The 22,815-nt window shown below is 69.2% G+C and overlaps 2 protein-coding genes across 3 annotated transcripts in view; one reads left to right on the top strand and one right to left on the bottom strand.

Moving 5' to 3' along the window:
• Positions 1-420: 420 nt before the first annotated feature.
• LOC123809486 (cytochrome P450 2W1) lies at positions 421-4,628 on the top strand. 2 transcript variants are annotated; one of them, XM_045824696.1, is made up of 9 exons: positions 421-620; positions 1,096-1,258; positions 1,366-1,515; positions 1,584-1,741; positions 2,784-2,918; positions 3,271-3,409; positions 3,522-3,706; positions 3,992-4,133; positions 4,327-4,628. In XM_045824696.1, exons 1-9 carry the CDS (start codon positions 453-455, stop codon positions 4,521-4,523), a joined length of 1,437 nt encoding a protein of 478 aa, XP_045680652.1. In that variant the 5' UTR covers positions 421-452; the 3' UTR covers positions 4,524-4,628. The 2 variants fall into 2 exon arrangements, with proteins under 2 accessions (XP_045680652.1, XP_045680647.1); XM_045824691.1 differs by having other exon boundaries at positions 2,745-2,918.
• A 1,726-nt stretch (positions 4,629-6,354) lies between these two features.
• CUNH7orf50 (chromosome unknown C7orf50 homolog) overlaps positions 6,355-22,815 on the bottom strand; it is a 49,805-nt gene continuing 33,344 nt past the window's right edge. The window contains exons 4-6 of the mRNA XM_045821753.1: positions 9,618-9,799; positions 8,056-8,137; positions 6,355-7,066 (exon numbers count right to left, since the gene is read on the bottom strand). Coding sequence (XP_045677709.1) covers positions 6,878-7,066; positions 8,056-8,137; positions 9,618-9,799 — 453 coding nt within the window. The 3' untranslated portion in view covers positions 6,355-6,877. The remainder of the gene's footprint in view (positions 7,067-8,055; positions 8,138-9,617; positions 9,800-22,815) is intronic.

Raw genomic sequence — 22,815 nt, 5'->3', positions numbered from 1 at the left:
CCTCAGACAGGAGCTGGGCGGACCCCGGGTGGTGGGTTTGGGAAAGGCCCACATTCCTTGCACCCGTGGGGCGCCGAGGAGGGCGGCTCGGAGAGGGGAGGGTGGCTGCCCCCTTCGGAGCCGGGCGGGATCCCCAGGCCCCGGAGGTCCCGGTTCCGACGGGGAGCCCGAGGCGGGGGGCAGAGACCGGCCACGGAGATGCGTCCTCTCCAGCGGCGCGTGGGACCCCTGCCCCCAGGCGGCACCCGGCTGCTCCCTGCACAGACTCGACCCCACATTCCACACACGCCTGTCGCTTTAAGCCGCCTGGCTGTCCCCTGCAAACTGCTTGTTCCACATTCTCGGGGTGGTGGGGTGGGTGGGGTGCTGGCACGCCCTCCCAGAGGCCTACAAGGCACAGGGCGGGACCGTGGGCCCAGGCAGGGAGCTGGGGCCCCGCCACCGCCGTCCTCATGGCCCCGCTGCTCCTGGGGCTCCTGGTGCTCCTGGGAATCTGGGTGCTGCTCCGCGCCCGCACCCGCGCCCCAGGCCCGCGCTGGCCCCCGGGGCCTCGCCCGCTGCCGCTGGTGGGGAACCTGCACCTGCTGTGGGCGGCCCGGCAGGAGCACGCGCTGATGGAGGTGAGGCGGCCGCGCCGTGGCTGTGGGGGCGGCCCGCCCCATCCGGGGAGGCAGGGCCCCGGCTTTCCGGGACCCCCGGGGGTCAGGAGGTCTGCGGTCCAGCTGGGTGCAGGCCCGCGGGGGACCCTGGGGCCCAAGTGCCTACCCTGCCTCGGGGAGGGGAAGGCTCCCCGCCCCACCCCGAAGGAGACGGGCCGCTGACAGGGCAGAGAGCCAGGAGGGCTTCTGGGAGGAGGCCTGCCCGGGCTCCCGAAGCCCCTTGGAGAGTCTCCTCTGACAAGGAGCCCCTGCAGGGCACACCCCACCTCCCCGGTGCCTCCGGGGTTTGGGGGTGCAGCTGGACACCGCCCCAGACCCCGCTCCCCTTTGTGGTTCCTGGGACCCCCCTTCCCGCCTGCCCCCGCCGGGGCCCCCACCCGGCACGGCACTGCCTGAGGGCCTGGGGGCCCCGGGCGACCCTCGCCTGTCCCGCCAGCTCGCGGAACAGTACGGGCCCGTGTTCACTGTCCACTTGGGAGGCCAGAAGACGGTGGTTCTGGCCGGCTACGAGGCGGTGAGGGCGGCCCTGGTGGGCACGGGGCGGCAGCTGGCCGACCGGCCCCCCATCGCCATCTTCCAGCTCATCCAGGGCGGCAGGGGTAGGTGCCGGGGGGGGGGGGCCCGGCCATGGGGAGGGACAGGGGGCGGGGGTTGGCGCTGGGGGTGCCGAGCCTGCATCTCTGGGGTCGCCCCGTGTTGGCCGCAGGCGTCTTCTTCTCCTCGGGGGAGCCCTGGAAGGCGGCCCGCCAGCTCACCGTGCGCGCCCTGCACGGCCTGGGCGTGGGGAGGGCGCCTGTGGCCGGCAAGATCCTGCAGGAGCTGAGCTGCCTGCTGGGGCGGCTGCACCAGTACGGAGGTGAGTGGGGGCTGGGGGCGCCCCCTTCCCGGGAGCCCCCCCCGCTGATGCCGGCCCCCGTCCCCCAGGCCGGCCCTTCCCCCTGGCCCTGCTCGGCTGGGCCCCCTCCAACGCCACCTTCGCGCTGCTCTTCGGCCAGCGGTTTGACTACCAGGACCCCGTGTTTGTGTCCCTGCTGGGCCTCATCGACGAGGTCATGGTCCTCCTGGGGACCCCCCGGCTGCAGGTGAGAGGGCGCCGCTTCCCAGCCTCGGGGTGGGGGCAGGGAGCTGGGTGCCAGTCTGAGACAGGTGGGGCGGGCCCGTCGGTGGCCGGCCAGGAGCGAGCTCCAGCCCACGGAGGCAGCACAGGTCTCAGACTGGTCCCGTCCCTGCACAGCTGGCCGTGCCCCCGGTCAGTCCCTGTGCAGTCTGGGAAGGGAGGGGTCTCGGGCTGGGGTCCTCCCCTCCGCTCTGCCCACCTGCCCAGAGGTGACGGTGGGACCAGGGTCTGGAGTCCTCAGCACCCAGGGGTGGCAGATGCAGGTCCCTCTGCTCCCCCCAGCGCCCAGGTCGCGTGCCCTTCCTTATCTCCCCAAACCCAGAGCACCCGTGTCCAGCAGTCAGCACCGTTCCTGACGTAACGCACTGAGCCACCGGGGCTGGGACGGTGGCGCGGTTCCTGGGCAGGCGGCCCCGGCCCCCTCGGAAGGCCAAGCTGAGCCTCGGGGACGGGGGCCTGCAGCTCCCGGCCATCCCTGGGCCCCACGCCGTGCAGGTGCAGCCAGCCTGGCACCTACTGAGCGCTGACCGAGTGCTGGCCAGCTGGCCCGCTCAGGGTCCCCGGGGTCGGGGGTGGGGGGGCCGCAGCCTGCAGGTGGCAAACTCCCCTCCTCTGACAGCTGGCTGCAGACTCGGCCCCCCACGGCAGCACTGCTCTCCCCTCCCGCCAGCTTGGGGCGGGGGGCAGGTGTGGCTGCAGGGCCTGCTGCGACCTACAGGAGCCCCCAGGGGTGCTGCCTGTCACCTGGCCCCTCCTTGCTGCCCTGGGAGGGGTCCAGGCCGAGGGTCCCAAGGGTCCCACGAGGCAGGGCCGTGGGGCCCCCGTGCCCAGCGCCCTCTTGTGGCCTCCAGTGGCTTCAGCCCCATCAGCCGGGGCGTGAACGCCGCGGCGGGACTGACAGAGCGCCCCGCAGCAGGTGGGGCGGAGGGGCCTGCGCCCCCACCCAGCTGTCCCGTCCTCCGCCCCAGCTGTTCAACATGTACCCCTGGCTCGGGGCCCTCCTCCAGCTGCACCGGCCGGTCCTGAGGAAGATCGAGGAGGTGCGCGCCATCCTGAGGGCCCTGCTGGCGGCGCGCCGGGGGTCCTGGCCCGGGGGAGGCCCCGTGCGCAGCTACGTGGACGCCCTGATCCAGAGAGGCCAGGTGTGGACTGGACCGACCCCTCCCCGGGAGAGGCCCGGGGCTGTCCCGGGGCGCCCACTGCTGGGCAGTCCATCCGGTCCCCGCCCGATCCCCCATCTCCTCCCTGAGGGCTTCTCTGAGCCTCAGTCTCCCCACCTGTGAAACGGGGTTTCGCGGAGCCTGCCTTGGTGAGGGGGAGGGGCAGCTGGGAGAGTTCGCTGGGCCAGGACCCAGTGGGTGCCCCGCAGAGCCTGGCTCGGTCCTTCCCGCCAAGCTGACTTTTACTCTTTTTCTAGGGCTCAGGGCTGGTGGCGGGGGGAGGGGGCACGTGGGCGCAGCCCCCTGCTCAGCCCTGCCCACCCCCACCTTGCAGGGGAGAGACCCCGATGGCTTGTTTGCCGAGGACAACGTGGTGGCCTGTGTCCTGGACATGGTCATGGCCGGCACGGAGACCACCTCCGCCACGCTGCAGTGGGCTGCCCTCCTCATGGGCAGGCACCCGAGCGTGCAGGGTGGGTGTGCTGGCTGTGCCGCTCGCCCGTCCAGCACCCAGTGGGTGGGGGTCCCCCGGGGCCCAGGAAGGGGGGCTCGCAGGGACGCCGGCGCCCACCCTCTTGCCCGCAGGCCGAGTGCAGGAGGAGCTGGACCGCGTCCTGGGGCCCAGGCGGCCACCCCGGCCGGAGGACCAGCGGTCGCTGCCCTACACCAACGCCGTGCTGCATGAGGTGCAGCGGTTCATCACTCTCCTGCCCCACGTGCCCCGCTGCACGGCGGCCGACACCCAGCTGCGCGGCTACCTGCTGCCCAAGGTGGGGCGGCCAGGCCTCGCCCGCAGCCCCGGGCCCAGTCCCCACCACCCCTCACTCTTGCCTCTCCGCTGGGGGGCGGGGCCCTGGGGTACAGGCTGCCAGGGCTCCCTCCCGTGGGGAGGCGGGGGAGGGGCTTCAGAGCAGCAGACCTGGGTCCTTGCGCCAGGGGAGTGGCCCTGCCCCAGCTGTCTAGGGGGCCCCGGGACCTCCCTCTCAGTGCTCCGACCAGGGGCCTGCCCCAGTGGGCAGGGCACCCAGCCTGGCCACCTGCTGCCGCACCTGCAGGGCACCCCCGTGGTCCCCCTGCTGAACTCCGTGCTCCTGGACAAGACGCAGTGGGAGACCCCCCGCCAGTTCAACCCGGGGCACTTCCTGGACGCCCATGGGCGCTTCGTGAAACGGGAGGCTTTCCTGCCTTTCTCCGCAGGTGCGGTGGTCTCACCCCCCACCCCCGGCGGCCCGGTCCCCGGGCACCTCAGGCCCGTCCCCTGCCGCCACTCCCACCCCGCCTGCCCGGAGCTGACCGGGTCCCCGTCACTGCAGGCCTGGCCCCCAGCTCGCCCTCCCCCGGCCACCCCCGCCCCGGGCCGCCCCCACCCTGGGCCTCCATCCCCCCACAGGCCGCCGGATCTGCGTGGGGGAGAGCCTGGCCAGGACAGAGCTGTTCCTGCTCTTCGCGGGGCTGCTGCAGAGCTTCCGCCTGCGGCCCCCGCCCGGCCTCCGCCCCGAGGACCTGGACACCGAGCCCGCCCCAGCCTTCACCATGCGGCCGCCTGCCCAGACCCTGTGTGCGGTGCCCAGGCTCCAGGGGCGCTGATGGAGGGTCTGCCCTGTGCTTCGGACAGACCCCCAGGGCCCGGGAGGGTGTGGGTTGCGGCCCCTCCCCTCACCGCAGCCCCCCCCGCCCCCCCGCGCGCAGCAGAGGCCAGAGCAGCTCCGCCAAGCCTGTTCCGGCACGTGGGAGCAGCCCACCTTCCAGACCCCTGCACCCCGGTCCTCAATCCCCTCCCTCCTCTCTCCCAGGACAGCCAGGCCCCGACCTCTGTTCTTCTGTCCCTCCTCCCCCAGGCCCCCCTCTCCCCCCGCCTGCACCAGAACCGCCCCCCTACCCCCACAGCCCATTGGTGCTGCCTCTCCTCACAGTCTGGCCCGTGAACTCCTCGCCGCCACTGCCCTGGCCCCACTGGGCCCCACCCTGTGGCCTCTCCCCCCCCCCCGTCTCCCCCATGGAGAAGCAGGCCAGTGAAGCGCTGGGGGTCGCCCCACATGGCAGCAGCCAGGCACCATCTCAAGTGGGAGAGCAATTTAATAAAGTCGAGAGTGAGCGCTTCATCTCACTCACCACCGTGGGGCCCGGGATGGGGGGCGTCCGCTGGCCACACACCACACAGATGGGATGGGACGCCCCGGTCCTAGGGACTGCACGGGGCCTGCCCCCACCAGCTGCATGGACAGGGCCGGCCGGCGCCCTGTAGGCCGGGTGGGGGGCACAGGGGCCTCTTGCAGGACCGAGGTGGGGGGGGGGGGGGGGGGGTGGGGGGGGGGTGGGGGGTGGGGGCTGGGGGCTGGGTGGTGGGTGGGCCCTCCAGCGCCTGTGCTCAGCACCCCTGCCTCCCGGTCTCGAGGGGAGGGCCCCCGGGCTGCGGGCCCCCAGCCGCACTGCAGCGGCCTCCCGGTGCGTGAGAAGCGGAGTGACGTGGCCGGCAAGCCGTGAGCAAACTCTCCGGGCCATGCTCAGGCTGTGGCCTCCGCTCCCAGGACTCCGGGGGAGGCGTCGCCGGGCTGATGGGCACCCTCGGGGTCACACCCCAGGGGCTGGAGCACACGTCCCAGAGGGCCTGGTGGTGGCCTTAGCCCCAAAGCGCCTCTGGCTTTACACCTGGCATGGCGTGCCCATGTACGCATGTGACTGTAGGGCGTGCACACGTGTGCATGCACGCAGGCATGCCGGCCAGTGTGAGCGTGAGATCAGGATCCGGCTGCACCAGCAGGCAGGGCTGGGCACCTCTGGAGCTGCAGCACGGCGCGGCGGGTGGGCCAGCAGGCCTGGGTGTGGGGTGGGGTGGGGTGCCATGACCCTCAGAGACCAGGGCTCTGGGCTGCAGGCGAGTGGGAGCCAAGGCCCCAAGTGGTCAGCAAGGGACCTGCCCAGGCCCCTTGGGACAAGCGGGCCCCTCCTCGGCAGGGTCACTCCCCTCCAGGCCCTGCTCCGCCCAGGAGCCCTCCCCAGCGTGGTGTTTCAGGGTGGCCAAGGCTGAGGCCCAGATGCCTAAGGGGCATCACCAGGGTCAGGAAGCTGCTGGAGGCCATGGCACCCCCAGAGGGGGCCCAGCCAGGCTCTGGACGTCCACAGGAAGGCCGGGCCTGACCCTGGAGCAGAGGGTCTACAGGTGCCCGACTCAGTGGTCATCAGCACTGTCCCGTTTGAAGTTGCTTTTAGATTTTACTCAGTTTGAGAGAGATGGGGAGGGGAGCGGGAGAAAGAGAGGGAGAGCAACATCAGTGTGTGGCTCCCTCTTGCACCCCCCACCTGGGGCCCCACCCACAACCCAGGCGTGTACCCTGACTGGGAATTGAGTCGGCGACCCCTTTGGTTCACAGGCTTGCGCTCAGCCCGCTGAGCCGCACCAGCCACGGACGCGTCGTCGTCTAAGAAGTTGCCTTTATTGATTTTAGGGAGAGAAGGGGGGACGCTCACTCAGCGTCTGGTTCTCGTCTGTGTCGAACCCGAGACCTGGTGTGTCAGGGCAACGCTCCGACCGACGGAGCCGCCGGCCAGGGCAGCGCTGCCCTTCACAACGTCCCCCGGCCACAGTTCTGCGCTCTGGGCCCAACGCGGCCCCGCGTGGACGGCCCACGGCTGGTGGGGAGCAGGCGCCAGCTGCTGAGACCTCGGGGAGGAACCAGGCGTTCCCCCGCAAGCTCCTTCCCGGGGCCCCAGGCCGCTGCTTGGGGCGCATGCGCCGTGAGGGGTCAGAGCCTGTGGCCGCCTGTCGGCAGCTCTGGCAAGAGGGGCCGCAGCAGGAGGTCCTTCCAGGGGTCCGGGGCCAAGAGGAAGGGGCCCCACACCCGGAAGCCTCAGGCCTGCTGGTGACCCTGCCGTCCCCACCAGCAGGAGGTGGTCTGCAGTGGGGCCCCCCAGGCTGGCAGGGGCCCTCTCGGCCACAGCCCCTAGGAGAGCAGCTGCAGCACCTGCCGGACACGCCGAATCTTCTCCAGCAGGGGCGAGCCCGGGTAGTCGGCACCTACATGGTCCAGCTCCCACATCAGGGATTCGGCCTTCTGCACGGTCACCTTGCGGGCCTGGCCCTGCAGCCCCTCCAGGTAGGCCAGCATGGAGGGGAAGTCCTCCTCTGGGACCTGGACGGGAGGCAGTGAGGGCTGCTCAGCGGGCCAGCAGGGGCCTGGGGGAGGACGCTGAGCCTGGGGGAGCAGATGCTTGTGGAGTGGGCCCCAGGTCCTGGCCTGTGCCCGCGAGGGGACTGTCCAGCCCACAGCGTCCTGGTGCCAGGGACTGAGGGGCCCGGGTGGCTAGGCAGCACCTGCAAAGAGCCCACGTCACATGTGACCCCTGTCCCCAGGGCTGGTGGGGCCGCAGCCCCGCACGGGAGGCCGGTGCCGTGACGTGCAGCGAGTCGGCCCGGAGCAGGTGTGTCGGGAGGCAGAGAGTCGAGGAAAAGACAGCAGTGCGACCTTGGGGGCTGCAGATGCCTGACAGCGGCCTGGGCAGGTGCGAGCACCTGGGGCCCAGGACGGCCGTGCGGCCCCTTCGGGAAGTGAGGGAACAGGCGGAAAACCAGGGGCCGGGAGTCCGTCTTGAGCTCGGTCAGTGCCTCGCCCGCCTTGGGCTCAGAACAGCCACGAAGCTGCAGCAGCGAAGACCGGAGGCCGGTCGGGAGGACGGACACACAGACGGAGACAGACAGACCACGGAACGAGCAGAGGACCCAGGAACCACCCGACCGACTTCCCACAAGCTGCCAAGGCCGCTCAGTGGGAAAACACCCTTCTCTGGAGCAGACGGACGTCCGCATGGGCGGACAGGAGGCCGGGCCACGCCGGGGGGGGGGGGGGTGGAGAGGGAGGGGGCTCAGGGGGCTAGATGGTGACGGGGAAGCAGTGCAGCAACAGACAGACTGTTAGTAAACCCGGCCTCCGCGCACCTGGACCAGGCCACGGCCGCTCCGACGCGACACCAGGAGCGCTGGGGACTGCGAACGCTCCTCGCAGAGCGCCCTGGCGCCAGGAGCCGGTGCGGCGAGGGCCGGGGTGCGGGAGGTCCGCTCCGCCCGCCTCTGCCTTCCCGGGGCCCGGGGCGGGGACGGGGGGGCTGTGTCCGAAGCACACACCTCGTGGCTGTCGTACATGTGCAGCAGCAGCCAGGTCTGCCGTGTCTTCTGGAACCTCCAGTCCTCCTGCTTGCGGGCCCAGCTGGGGACGCGAGGACAGGGCTCGTCAGGCGCCAGACCCGGGCAGGGGGTCTGGGCGCGCTGACTGGCCTGGGCGGCCTCTTCTCGGCTGGGGGTGGCAGAGGGCGTCTGCAGGGGTCCTGGGGGGACCTTCCCGGCCCAAGGGTGCAGATATGGAGCAGGGGTCAGGGGCCCGGGTGGGAGGACGCACCCGCACACTTGCTGGGGTCCTTGGCCAAGCCAGGACGGAAGGGCCGGAGGGCCCAGGGCCATGTCCTGCCCACACAGCGCCCTGGCTTCACAGGACTGCTCTGAAGGGAGGGGCCTAAGCCGAGTACGGAGGGGGACAGAGAAGGCAGGGGGAGCCAGGAGCCCTGGCCCCGAGGGCCACGTGGTCTGAGCGGCTCAGATGCCAGGGCAGCCGGGGGGGGGGGCCGGTGCGCCCTCCCCTCCAGCCAAAGACCCCCGGCCTGCACGCGGACGGGCGGGGAGGCCCGGCTGGTCCCCAAGCACGCACAGCTCGGGGGCACGCACCACCCGAGCGCAGACCCGGTCCGCCCAGGGCCCAGGAGCCTCATGCGGCCGCCACAGGGCAGGCCCTGGGCCGTACCAGACCGCCCAGGGCTCTGGCCTCGATTCCCACCTGGGCTCAGCCGCCCGTCAGCACGGCCCTGGGGGACTGGCCCTCTCGAACCACCCGGTGTTTCCCCCACCGTCCACCCCTGTCCTCGTGTGTCCTCCCGCCAGCTCTCCGGTGGCAGCTCCTGCTCAGCCCCCCTCAGAGAGCAGGGGCTGGGTGCCCACGGGGCAGCTCCCGCCACCCCTCCCCCGGCCTCCCTGGAGCATGTCGCCTCACCTGAGGGACGGAGGCAGGTCCCTTCCGGGGTCCGGGCAGGGCCGCAGGCTGCAGGCGTGGGGCAGCCTCGTGTCTCTGGCCCCTGCGCAGGGTCACCTCTCAGCCAGCCCACCGTTCTGCCTCGAAGCTGCCCTGACCCAGAACACGCTGCCCCAGCACGCTGGGTCCGTTCTTACCCGCTCTGCAGAGCGCGCCTGCCACTGGGGGCACGGCCTGCCTCTCGCCCCGCCCGCCTCCTCCTGGCCCCGCTGGCACCCCGTGGCTCCCACAGGCCGGGGAAGGCCTCACGGAGGAACGGGGGCAACGTGCCTGGAGACGCAGGCCCCACCGGGAAATCATCGGCTTTAACGGAAAACCCCGACCTCCTGCCTCCTGGACGCCCTGAGTCCCAGCCCTCGTGGGGACAGCAGCTCAGGGGCGGAGCCCAGCCGAGCCCACGGCAGCCGCCCTCCCTCCGGGATGGACGCCGCCGTGCTGCGGAGGCCTGCAGCCCCCAGGCCCCCGAGACGACGCTGGGAGTGGCCCACAACTGGCAGTCCTAGGAGAGCCGGGTTTCAACCAGGTCCCCCGGGCCTGTGCCCCTCCCAGGTGTCCAGAGACCTGGGGCACGGCACGGCCAGGCCCCGTAGCAGCCACGGCCTCTCACCTGCGGAGATAGTCCAGGGCCAGCTGGGCGCCCGTGGGCCGGGCCCTCGGGGGCTGGGCTGGGGCTGCGCCCGCCTCCCGCAGCCGCCTCCGCTCCTGCCTCCTCCGCTCCTTCTTCAGCTTCCGCTCCAGGACCCTCTTCTCCTCCGGGGCCGGCTCCGGGTCCGAGCACACACCTCTTCCCTGCAAGGCAAGGGGACCTGCCTGTCAAGGGCTCTGGAAGCTCTGCTCTCACCCCAGGCCCCGGAGTGAGGTCTGTGTTGAGGGAGGGAGGGAGGGGCCGCTCAGGGCCCCCTGCCCCGAGGCCCAGGGACCCGGCGCCGCTGTCCCTCTGAGCCACCCCCGTGCCCATCAGAGTGGCTGCCTCCCTGCCCCTGCAGGGTGCCAGGCCGGCTGAGAGCGGACCTCGGTGGGCATCTCCCGAGCCCTCCCGACACGGGCTCCTCAGACGGAGGGCAGTGGGAGGGCCCGGGCGCCGACCCTCCCTGGGGCTGGGGGACCCCAGCTCTCCTCTGGCTCGCAGGGCTGTGGCCGCCCCACTCGCCCTTCCCCCAGCCACCTCACCAGGAAAGTGCAGACCCCCCGCTGCAACTAACCAACCGCCTGAGAGCCACCCTGGGGGGGGGTGGGGCTGTGGGGCGACTCCACACTGGTCATCGGGGGAGACGGTGCCCCAGTGTGTTCACTCTGGTTCAGGCCCCAGGCTCCCAGGACCGGCTTGGGCCCCCTCCTCCCACGGGCCCCTTCCTCCCACATGCCCCACACAAAATGCCAAGACCTTGACCTCTGTGTTCTCTCTCAACACCCCCCCCTCTGGAATCTTCTAGAACCAAGACCCTCCACATCTGCCCAGCCCGCCTCCCCCTCCTCAACACCCAGGGGACTGGACCAGCGTCAGGGCCATGGGTGGGGGGTGGGGGGCAGCCCTGCCAAGAGACATGCACGCGCTCCGCTCCTGGTGTGGGGCTCACAGACCGACTGGCCGGGGGAGCTTCCAGACGGGCCTGGGACACAGTGGCCACGGTCCCCCACTTGCTGTGCAGGCAGAACCCTCAGCTGCCGCCAGAGGCTCGTGGGGTGCTTGTGCTAGACGGGGGCGTGCCACGGCCCCAGACAGAGCCCGAGTGCCCACGGCCGTCAGCCCGGCTGTGGGAGGCGCAGGCAACCCCCCTGCAGCCGGCAGGGGACACCCTGCTGCTTGGCCAAGGTCCTGACGAAGGGTCAGGGCTGGGCAGGGGCGGCCTGGGCCCTCCTGGCAACACCAACTCCAAGGGAGGGGGCAGGTTCAGAGGCCTGGGGGTGGGGGACACCAGCCCCGTGAGGGGGAGCCTCTAGGACCCCAGCTGCCCTAGAGCAGGTCTCTGCCGCCGGCCACCACCCGGACGGGCCCGGTCAGGTCTTGCTCTAGAGGGGTGCCACGGCTACTCCCGGGGCTCCCTACGCGCCGGCAGGCCCAGGGCCCTGGGGCAGGCCCAGGCAGGGCAGCGGGAAGGAGGCAGATGACGCCGCCTGCGTGGGCCCGGGTGGGAGGGAGGAGGGGTCTTAAGAAAGCCGCACGGGGCAGGGACGGGTGGACCTTGCTGGCCCAGGGCACCTGCCATGTCCGCCCCACAGACCCCTGTGGCCGGCCCGTTCCCCAGGGTAGCCCGCAGGCGCACGGTGGGGAGGAGGCAGGTCTGCAGAACAAGAGGGCAGGGGCTCCCACCCCGAGCCCTCTCCTGGCCTCTGGGGACGGGACGCCCAGTGTGCGACGCGCTCTCACAGGGAGGCCTGAGTTCGAGGGCACGCGCAGAGCACGGGGGCCCGTGCCGGCGCCCACGCTGGCCGGCAGCCACGGGCAGAGCGCAGCCCGACCGAGGGGCACAGGGAGGGGGTGCGCCCGCCACACGCCGGGCTGGGCCAGGTCTGTGCACCGGGCAGCCTGTGCCTGCGGCCCTGCCCAGGGGAGGCCAGGGCTGGCCCAGGAAGGGCAGGGACGGGACAGGGCCGCCCACGGTGCCAGACGCGCCTCCCACCCCCTCCCCTCTCCCCTTTCAGAGATGGCCCCTGGTGTGGCCCCCGGGGGTTGGCCTGGGGGCTCCGGGCAGGCCAGGCGGGCTTTCTGCCCGACGAGACGGCGCGCACTCCACTCACTCAGCGGGGGCGGGGGTGCTACCCCTCCCACCCGGCTGCCCGAGGTCTGACCCACACCCACGCTCGCAGGGCGTGCCTTCCCTTCGGGTGGCGCTGTTGGCGAGTTGACAGGGCGTGTGGGGCATCCGGCTGAACGGTCCGTCCAGCTGCCCTGAGCCTCGGGGCTGGAGGAAGTGCTGCTGGGGGTCAGCCCCGCCCCCCAGCCCCGCCCAGACACAGGCATCCAGCCACCGCCACTGGCCGAGCGAGGGTCAGCGGCGGCTCTGTGCTGCAAAGAAAGGGCCCCTTGCGTCCCACGGAGAGGCAACAGGACGCCGGCCTTCCCGTGGAGCGCCGGGGGTGGGGGGGGGGAGGAGGCTGTGGCCCTGGACGCCCTGGAAGCCCGGGCAGAAGGGCTGCCTGCTGAGGGCCCAGGGGCGAGGCTGCTGCCCCCAGCCGGCCGAACTCGGCCATCCGCCGGCAAGGGGAGGCTTGCTGGGGCAGCCCCGCGGTGGCCGAGAGTGTGGACACCCCCCCCAGGACCATATCCGGCCCATATGGGCCACTGAGCTGGCCCATATCCGGCTTTGGAGAGCTAAGGCGCACCACCAAACCCTCCGGAACGTCCCCCTTGGAGACTCGACACTCAGAACGAGCTCCTAAGGCACGGGAACGGTTTCCCTGGTGGGGTCTGCAGGGAGGCCCACAGGGAGGTAGGGGGGGAGGAGGCAGGCCCCGGGGCAGCTCTGGGCCCCAGCACAGGAGGGACTCTCTGCCTGTCTGTGTGGCAGTGTGACAGCCCCTCCGAGTTGCTAGCACTCCCTTTCCGGAGTGTGGCATGGAAACAACTCCGGCAGGAGGCAGAGACCAAGAATTAACCCTGACCCCACAGTGACCCAAACTCTGGAGGCCGTCCCCAGGCACACACACGTGTGCTGGGCCGCTCTCTCAGGCCACCCCACCGCCCGGTGCCCGCCCACCAGGTCCTCGGCCTGAGCCTTGGCAGGGGGTCAGAGGGCTCAGAAGCTCCGAGGGGAAGCGGAGCCACTGCCCAAGCCTGCTGCTGGCAGAGGGCCAGGGCCAGGGGGCGGGGCGGCAGGGCTCAGCTCTCCTCGGGCAGCACCACACTAAGGGTCAGGAGATGGTCTGGGGTCACTCCCGCTCCTTCAGTTTACAGGGGAGTCCAACCATCGGGCGTCTCAGCCACACTGAAAGGACAGCTGTCTTGGGCCACATTAATACACTGTGACACACAACCACAAAAACACGAGTTTTCTGCAAACTCTCGACTGTGCTGGGTTGCAGGTCGGACACGCTGCAAGCACACCAGGAGGCAGCGGGTGCTCCGACGGACACAGGGCTGGCCACAGCAGCAGCACAGGTGGCTGCGCTCAGGCCGTGCCCCGGAGGGCCGGACCTGTTGTGCCACCACCGACCTGCCTGGTCCTTGCCAGATGCCACTGGTTGGACGGCAGGACCCCAGCAGAGGGAGGCCGAGAGCTGGCCGGCCATAGCACCTGGGTTTCCAGGTGGAGCCCCTCCCCCCACCACCCCCCTAAGCCCAGGCAAAACCCACCCACCAACCACCCCGCACTGTCAGTGGGCTGGGAAGTGCATGTTGACAACTGAACCGGCAAACCAGCCGCACTCGGGGCGAGGGCCGGGTTTGGGGAAGGGAAGTGAGTGGGACAGGGGCCGCTGGTGGGGGTGGCGCAGCTGCAGGCTCTGCCCTGTTTGCACAAGCGGACAGTCCCAAGGGCAGCTGCTGGCCAGAAGCCCCTCACAAGTCACAGTGCCTTAGGCTGCTGCCCGCTGATCCTTCAGGTCTCGGTGGCCCAAAGCCAGCCCCATACCTTTCCAGCCGAGAAGCCTCCATCCTCCTGTCCCGAAGCCGAGGTGTCCTCCCGCACATGCCAGAGGCTCAACGGTGACCAGACTTAAGACCCCAATTTTTAAAACTTGAAATGGTAATGCATGGTAGTAAATTACCTTTTCTAAAATCAACCCAGAACAAAAGGCAGAGTATTTCCCACGATCTCTTTTTAAGATTTTATTTACTTTGAAAGAAAAAGAGCAGAGAGAGAGAGAAACATTGACGTGCAGCACCCCTTTCTGGGGACCTGGCCCACAACCCAGACCTGTGCCCTAACTGGGAATCGAACAGGCGACCCTCTGGTCCAAAACCCTTTATTTCGCAGTAAGGAGATGTGCCACTCAGGCCCTGCACCCAGCTTCCTGGCGCTAGACCTGCAGAGCCGGGGCCCAGGCCCCCACCAGGGTCCGTTGCCCCTTTCAAGACCGGAGCCGCACAGCACACACTCCGATGCATCCCTGTTGACGACACAGAGAAGGCAGGTACCCACAGTCACGGTCCCTGAAGGCTGAACTCCCCAGCCTTCTTCCCTGAGCCAAAACCCCAGGCCAGGCCAACGGGTGTGCCCTGCCTGGGCTGCCGCCTTGAGGAACAGCAGCCAGCTCCCCCCACACTGGCTGCAGTGTCCTCATGCAAACAAAAACAGCTTGAGAACTTGCGCACCAGCAACCCAGGAGGCTGCTGCAGTGAGGACCCCACAAGCTCCGATGGAAGCACAGCCGCGTCCCCGGGGCAGGGGGACTCCGTGCGGCATCGTGGGCCCGGCGAGCGCTGAGGCGGACGCGGGCTCTGGCCCCGAGGAGCGCACGGCCGACGTGAGCGAGCTCCTGGAGGACAGGGAGCGCGGCCGCCCCGCAGGGCCGGGCGGGCGGAGGCCTCCTGGTGGCGCCGGGCTTCTCTGCGGGGCTCCTGTGCGCTGGGGAGGGGCCGCAGACCTCGTCTCGGCTGCTGAAGGGCATGAAACAGAACCCACGGGACACGCGTGGAGAGACGGGAAGGTAAGAGAGGTCGCCAGTCCTTCGTCACCACCGACAGCCGGTGACTGCAGGCAGAGCCGGGTGCGGGCAGCACCGGGCCGTGTCCTCCCGGATTGTGCCCACGCCACGGCGGTCTGCTGCCGGCAGTCGCAGTGGAAGGGAATGCTGAACTGCAGCTGGAGAGGGAGGAGGTGAACTTTCTCGTGCAGATTCAAACTCCCCAAATTTGAGACATGGGGCTTAGAGCTGAAACCTGACCCCCAAGCCCTCAGCATCGCCCCCACTCGACACCCGCCTGCTGGGGAACCAGGCCAGCCTCTCCCTGGGATGCCCTCCCTTCCCAGCTCGCAGGGCACCTGCTGGACCCTCTTCCCAGCAACACCCACAGGCACCTGTCCCGGGGCTCAGAGGCCAGAATACGATGGAGCCACCTCCTTCCCTGGCTTGGTGACAAGGACTGATAGGAAAGTCCTGTCCACGGTCACTGCACAAGCACAGGCCAGTGCTCAGGGAGGGCCTTCCACACTGACCGTGGCTTTGGCTGACGAGGGTCTGCCTCCCCGCTGCCGGGGGGGCTAGGAGCCGACACCCAGTCCCAGCGCCTGCAGCGTGGGTGCGCTGCCCTCGCCAGAGACGGCTGCAGCACAGGGGCCGCCCGGGGGCCAGAGCCGCCCCTCCCCCCCACTCTCTGCTCAGTGGGCTGCGCGCAAGGAGACACCTGCGACCGGATACGCCGGCCGTTGGAGATGGGGCGGCCACAGGAGCCATCTGGCAGCTGGGCTGAATTTCAGAAGAAACACGGAAAATTTAACTTTATTCTTGCCTTTTAACTCAAGAATTAAATGTTAAATGCCAATACGTCTGTCACACAATGTACAGCTCCAGGTGCCAAAGCCAGGCAGGAGGAACCGGCCCTACAAGACCTTTTAAGTGTCCCTGAAGCCCCGAAGTTCAGCCTGGGACACAGGCCAGGACCTACAGGTCTCCCGAAGCTGCATGTGACCAACTTCTCAGTTCTCCTGGAAAGGCGTGGCCCCGCGCTGGCAAGGAGGGGCCTTGGTGTCTGCTGACTGGGCCAGCCCCTCCCCTCCCCCACTCTGCAGTGTGGGAGGACCCGAGGGGCACCCCTGGCAGGAGGCAAACCTACTGGGTCCTGAGGGCGGTTTTCCGAGATCCGACTGGGTTCACTGCCACAAAGTGGGACTGTCCTTGGTGGGCGTCACAGCAGCCCCCCGGGAGGCTGGCTCCCCAGGGCAGGCTGACACGGGGACGGTGTGTGGCTGGGAAGAGGGGGCAGAGCTGGGCCAGAGGTCCCCCGGGGTCTCCTCAGGGCCCTGCGCCCGGGAGAGGCAAATGGCAGGTGTCCGCGACAGTGCAAAACACATCCCCTTCCCCTTGTAAGCCAGAGGAGACCAGTCACAGCCAGTCTCTTCTCTGCCACAGCTGGTCCTGACCGGGGGAAATTCCAGCCAGCAGCCCCCACCCCCCCAAGGAGCGCGCACCGGTGGGTCTGCCCAGGGAGGACACCCCAGCACCGTCACCAAAGGGCCTGGGAACAGCACGGACCCAACGAGGAATCCAGGCCTCCCCAGCGCCCCGGCCCGAGCACTGCCCTGGCCATGGCCGAGCTGTGTCTGTGAGGGGTGAGCAGCACCCGGCTCTGGCTCTGGCTCTGGCTCTGGCACGACTCACGGGCCGTGCTCGCTCAGACGTGAGCGGTGGTACCCGCAGGCTGCCTGCTCCTGTGCTGCTGGGCAGCCTGGGACATGGCCTCCAGGGCCTCGCTGCGTCCTGGGGGGATCACAGCACACCACGGGGACGGTGGGGGCTGACGGGGCGGCCTGGCCGCAGCTCTGTCCCCACGAGGGGTGGTCAGAGCAGGACCCAGTCCTTTAGGCCTCGATGAGCAGGAGGGGTCCCTGGAAAAGTCCCTTCCCACAGCCCAGAGGCAGCCCAGGCACTGGACACAGCTCCTGGGACGCCACCCCTGGGGGAAACAGCCAACCGTACCGCAGAGGCAGGGACCGAGCCCTGGGTCCTGGCTCCAAGGCCAGTCCTCCTGGACCTCCAGATCCCCCGGCTGCTGGCCCCGCTGTCCCTGGGCACTCAGACACTGCCTGCAGGCCTGCCAGGCTCCCTGCCTGTGCCTCGCCGGGGGCCAGGCTCACCGGGAGCCCTGCCGCAGTCTGCACGAACGCCCGGCGCGGGGCCCCACACCGGAAGGCAGAGGACGTGTGCACGTCACGCTTCTGCGTCGTGGAGGCTGCCGCACTCTGCAGGTCCCAGCCTGCACACCTCCGCCCTTCCGCCTGGAAACACGGGACTCACTAGGACCCCACGGCTGCCTGTGCTTTCACCAGGCAAGGCTGTTCTGGCAGGTGGACAGCCAGCCACCACAAGCAGAGCTGACCAGTACTAAGCACAGGAAGTGTAACTCGGTCTAGAAATCCCATTCAACAGACAGAAAACGCACTTCCCAATCTTCCAAGAGTGGCTGGCCGTTACCACTAACTCAGCAGCACTGAACTTGGCATTTTAGAGACAACCTCGTTCTTTACGTGTGCAACACCCACCAAAACTGAGAGACACCTGCCTGACCCTCAACGCAAGGGGCCTGGGCTCCTGGAGCAGGCGTGGGAGGCAAGCTCTCTGACAGCTGCCGCTCCCCTCAAAAAGTAAGTTTGTACAAGGCTTTCCCACAGGGTTTCGCCCTGTTTCCTTGGGCTGTGATCCTCCCTGGTGGCCTCGGTGCCCTGCGCCGGAAGAGAAAACTGCCCTGTGACCCCTGGCGCAAAGCACATACTCTGGGGAAACTACCCTAACCTCCTGCCCCTTCCTTGCCCATCCCAGCCCAGGGCCCTGCAAGGTCCTGCTGCCCTCGAGGGCATCCAGAGTCCACAAAAGGTTTGAGCTATGGATAAAAAAAAACAAAACAAAACATGTTATTGGCTCCAAGATAAAAAAACAGCAAAATCAAAACAAATGGTGCATTAAATTTCTATGAAGTGTATCATTATGTCAACTTCATTAATTGTTGAATGTAATTTTCAGAATGATTCCACCACAGCTGCAAACCGTAGGCTAGGTGTTTCCAACTTTGCAAGAGCTCCTGCGCATACACGACAATAAAAATAAAGACGTCGCGTTCTTAAGCAGTAAGTTACAGCTAAGTAATTTCACAAGCAAAACGGCAAACACCCTGCGGGGTTTTGCTCCAGAACACTGGCGCTCACGCGCCAGGAGAGGTGGGCCCTGCAAATGCACGGAGGCCGGGGCTGCGAAGGCCCTCAACACGGGTCACGAGCGACCCACGCTCTTCCTGGTAGGGGGCGGAGCCATGACAGCCCGGTCCGCGTTGGGGGGGGGGGGCAGGGACGTGGCTCAGGCCGCTCCCCGGTCCCACGGATAAGATGATGGGACGGGGTGGGGCAAGGGGACTTGCCTACGGTCACACGGCCCGGAGCTGAGACCGAGCCCCCGGGGCTCCGCGCAGCGTGAGCACAGCGCTCCTGCAGCCCGAGCAGGGTCCGCGGGCACCCGAGGTCTCCCCAGCGCAGCACCCTCCCTTGCCTGTAACCAGGGTCAGGGAAGCGGGGGATAAGACGGGGCGCAGGGCCGCCCCCCCAGAACGACGGCGAAGCGCCCCCCACCCCGGCCCGACCCCGTGGGGGAGGGGCGCCACGCCCTCACGGGGACGCAGCGGGTGGGGGGGTCCACCCGGCCGGGACACTCCCGCAACCCCCTCGGGAACAGCCCCGCCCCAGCCCCCGCAGCGCGCTCGTGCAGGACAGGCCCCCAGCCCCCGCCCCCACCCCGCGGCTCCACTCCCGGGCTCGGCGCACTGACCTCCGCGTCCCCGGCTGCCGGGTCTGCCCAGGCCGGCGCCCCCACCCTCACCCTCGCGCAGTGCGCATGTCAGGCCGGCCCGGCGCGGCTGGAACCAGATCCAGCCGGCTGGGCGCTGACGCAAGTGCGCCGGCGCTCGGCGTGTGGGCGGGGCTCCCCGCCCGGCGCCCTCAATGCCCGGCTGGGGGGCGTGGCCAGGTTGCCGCACGTGCGCAGGGACCCTCCGACCCCAGCCCGGCCCGGAGTGTGGCGGGCGCCGGCGCCCTCGTTCACGGGGTCGTGCCGGAGAGCGAACGGGGGGTTCGGGCCGCGCCCCGGCCCACACCCCGGCCTGTTGCCAGGCCTTGCTTCCAGCCCGCCCTGACGGCTCCCCGACGCAGGAGGCAGGAGACCCCACGGGTGCAGTTCAGCACCCGCCCCCTCTCGGCTGCTCCGCACCTCTCTGCGTGGGCCCAGGTCACAGGTTTGGGCCCCGTGCGCCGTCCGCGTTCCCACGTGACCCCAGGCCCCTGCAGCCTGGCCTGCCAGTGCCCCCAGGGCCTTTCCACAGGCCCTTCCTGTTGCCTCCAGAGCTCACAGCAGGTCGCAGGTCACCCGCAACCTCGGGGACGCCGTCTCTGCCTCACCGACTGGGCAGCCCCCTGCGCTCCCTCCTGCAGTTCTGACTCACGACCAGCCCCCACGCCTCAGCTCCGCGAGGACAGGAGCTGGTGCCACTGGCGTCCAGCAGGAAGCGGGATTCCACACGGGCTCGCGGAACCGAGGCCTGGGTCACACCCTCCTTCCTGCCCGGTACACACCGTCAGCCCCTCCTACAGCTGTGTTCCTTCCCCGAGGCAAGACTGCAGGCCAACTTTAGGACCCAGGAAAAACCCCACTCCAGCGGCCAGGCCTGCCGGCCCCACCCAAGGGCCCTCAGTAGGTTCTGGGGGGCACCCAGCCTGTCTCACCCAGCAGCTCTGGCAAAGGTCAGACCCCAGGGGTGGCGGGACACCCTGCACCCGGGCTGCTGCGGGGTTAGAAGCCCTCTCTCCCCCTGGCCACCAGGGACGCTAGTGGATGTGGGCTTCCTGCTCTGGGTGTGACATCCTGGCAGCCCAGCTTCCCAGCCTGATAAGGATCTCCACGGTCCAGGGAGAGACGTGTTTTTCCCTATTTTTGTTCTCGGCCATTTCCTGCTGTCCCCAGAGGCCCGCCCCCCACCCACCACAGAGGCTTGCTTCTACCCTGGGGTGAGGGGGGGCGGATCGGCGAGGAGTGAGGGGAGCTGGGTGGGAGGGCAGAGTGAGCAGGGCATTCTCCCCCCCCCTTTTCTACTGTTGTTCAAGTACAGTTTCTGCATTTCCCCCCAAGGGCTCTTGTTTAACCCGGGGGACGCTGGCACCTGCTCCCCACTGCACAGATGAGGGTGAGACTCAAGCATTTTCAAGTTTCCAAGGTTGCTGGTTCCGTGGGGTGTGAGTGCCTGTGTGCTGACCTCCTGGTGCCTTTCCTGGCCAGCGCTCAGACCCAAGGGCCTGCTGCCTGCCTTCTCAACCCACGGTTCAGTCCTGTGACTCAAGGGGAGGCCCTGGGGGAAAGGACGGGGCCCAGCCTGGCAGCAGGCTGGGTGCTGGCCGAGGACACCACCTGCAGGGACATGCGGCCCAGGGCAGGCTCTCACGCCTCCAGCTGCTGCACCACCCACACTCATCGGAGGGGAAACTGAGGCTCAGAGAGGGTGCACAGTGCGCCGGGCCTGCCTGCGCCCCACCCAGCGCTCCCTCCTTGGTCCTTCTGACCTGGGACCAGCCTGCAGGATGTGCCCTGTCCCTCCGGGCCATACACTGAGGCACTGGGCCGCTCACTGCACCCCTGGGATTTGCAGCACAGGGGCCTCCAGGAAGAACGGCACCTCACACGGCCCCCAGGGCCTTTGGGGACAAGGTCCAGCTCGTGGAGTGGGACGGTGTGACCAAGAGGCCTACCTGTGGCGAGCAGCTGGAGGTGGCGGCTGAGCCCACCCCGAGGGCACTGAGAGACCCTCAAACCCCTACACGCCTAGTCGGCTCAGCAGCTCCCGGTCACGAGACTGGGTGTGTGACAGGCACGCACAAACCTCTGTTACGCTGCTTTTTCCCGCTGGACTGGCTGGGAGCCGGGGCACCACGGGGGACGAACACAAACAAGTGCTGCCACCACAGACTGACCCGCTGAGCCCGCACCCCCAACTCGACGGGGGCGGGAGGGAGGGCTGTGGGGTGACTCGATCATGGGGTGGGGCCCCGAGGAGTGGCACTAGTGCCTTCTGAGAAGAGGCCCAGTCCACCCGGGAGGACACAGTGGGAAGACGCTGCCTGAACCAGGATGTGGTTCAGACAGCGGGACCAGCCTGCTTCTCTTCTGCGGGGTGGAAGAGAAGCTGGGGAGGGGTGCTGGGGACGTGAGGGTGGGGTGTGGGGCAGACCTGCCGAGTTGCTGCCGGGACCCCTCCAGAGACGCGAGGATGCGCTTTCCGCTGTGTCACGCGCGGGTCTGCTCTGGCCGGGCAGGCCTGGAGGGCGGCCGGCCCCGGGCACAGCCAGTGTGCCTGCCCCACTGTGGGCACAGCCCCAGCAGGACCAAGCAGGGGACAGTCGGCAGGCGGGCACCCGGGGCTGCTGGCCACACTGCACGCTGAAGGCGGCTCACAGCCGCCAGCTGAAAATCGCCACTTGATCCCATTGCTAGGCCAGAGCCCGCAGGACGCAGCACGAAACCCACCCAGGGTCCTTCCCTATCACTAAGGGGATACCCTGCCACCCCGAGCACAGGGGCGCTGGCAGAGCAGGCAGGAGGCACTCGGGAAATGGCGGGGGGGGGGGCCCTGTGTTGGGTGACAGCAGGGAGGCAGCTGCACCGACGGAGCACTGATCCATCGTGACCATGGGGGGGCCATGGCCCAGCTCAGAACTGACTGCTCTCGCCCAGCCCTCCCTCCACACTTTCTCCAAAATCCACACCTTGCTGGGGCCACGCAGAGGGCCAAGTGTAACCTTGTCGTGAGCCGCACTCACGAGAATTAGCGAATCCACTTTGAACGCTCCTGGCTCCGGACCCATGTGCCACACGGATCACGTCTGCCTAGGAAGTGCGCCATGGCTAAGAGCTGCCCCTTCAGAAGGAGAGCCAGCCTGCCTTGTCAGCGGGGGATGGGGGCACTGCAACCCCCACGTTGCCCTCCCAGCCCCCAAGAGAAAAGCCAAATGCAAACAGACCCCAGTGAGCAGGCCGCTCTCAAGTCCCTGACCGGCAGTCCAGGGTCCCCACAGTGTGGAAGCGGCCACTCACATTGACTGCCACCCAAATCAAACAGGAAGGGCGCCGAGTCTCAAGACCGGTGAGCACAGCGACCAACAGGGACGCTTCCAAAGCCCATGGAGTGGCACTGCTGTCGCTGCAGCCGGGCGCCGGGCTGGAGCCTCCCTGCTCACTGTGGAGCCTCGCAGTCCCCAGCAAGGCAGGGGTGCCAACAGACCAGGGGGCAGCTGCCCCCAGAGTCGCCTGGCCTCACACAGGAGGGAGCGGGGAATGCAGCCTGGGAGCAGGCCTGCACCCCTGGCCGCGAAGGGCTACGCAGGCTCCGGGGGGAGGGGGGTGCAGGGGAAGACCGGTGGTCAGGGCGGCCCCCAGGGATTCGAGGCCTGAGGCCATGCATGCAGAGAAGGCCAGACCCCTGCTCGGGCGGGTGGGCCCCCGGGCCTGACCCAGGAAGCCCCAGACCGCCTGGGTGCCAACCCCGCTATCTGCCCTGTGGCCTGGGCACATTGCTCCAGGTTCCCGAGGCCCGGGACGAGGGAAAGCCAGGAGGCTGCACCCCAAGCTGCCGCCCCCTCTGGGCCCTCGTGGGAGTGCCTCTTGGGTCGGGGCCTGGCCGGCAGACGGCGCTCTTCTCACCGGCCCCGCCGCAGGGAGGCCCGGCAGGCGGGTGCCCGAGCAGAGCCAGTGGGCTCTGGGGGTCTGTGCCTGCAGGGGCAGCTCTGAGGGCCTAGGCCGCCAGCACTGCCCGACGGTGATCGGTCCCGGCCTTGGGGGCAGGCGCGGCCCACCGCCTGATGCTCGCTGCCGCCGCCACTGGGGCCGGGCTGAGGAGTCAGCCGAGGTACTTCCAGCAGGGTCCCGGCGTGGGGTGGGGGGCAAAGGGGTCTACAGGTGGCCCGTGCCGAGAGGGAGACTTGCCCCGCCCTTCGACCACAGGCCCGGCCCCCTGCCAAGCCCAGTCCCGGCTCCCATCCACACTCGGGGAGCCGTCCGCCCGCCAGCCCGGCTCTGCCCCAGTAACCCCGCGTCGAACCCCGCAACCTGCACACTCGGGCTTTCAGACAGACAGGCCCCTGGAGCCCGAGCCTGAGTGTGCTGCCACGTCCTGTCAC

This window comes from Phyllostomus hastatus, unplaced genomic scaffold (genome assembly GCF_019186645.2).
Source record: "Phyllostomus hastatus isolate PE091 unplaced genomic scaffold, TTU_PhHast_1.1 phas_contig_150, whole genome shotgun sequence".
Lineage (NCBI taxonomy): Eukaryota > Metazoa > Chordata > Mammalia > Chiroptera > Phyllostomidae > Phyllostomus > Phyllostomus hastatus.
The sequence above is the reverse complement of the archived record's forward strand: the minus strand, read 5'-3'. Positions and strand labels throughout refer to the sequence as shown.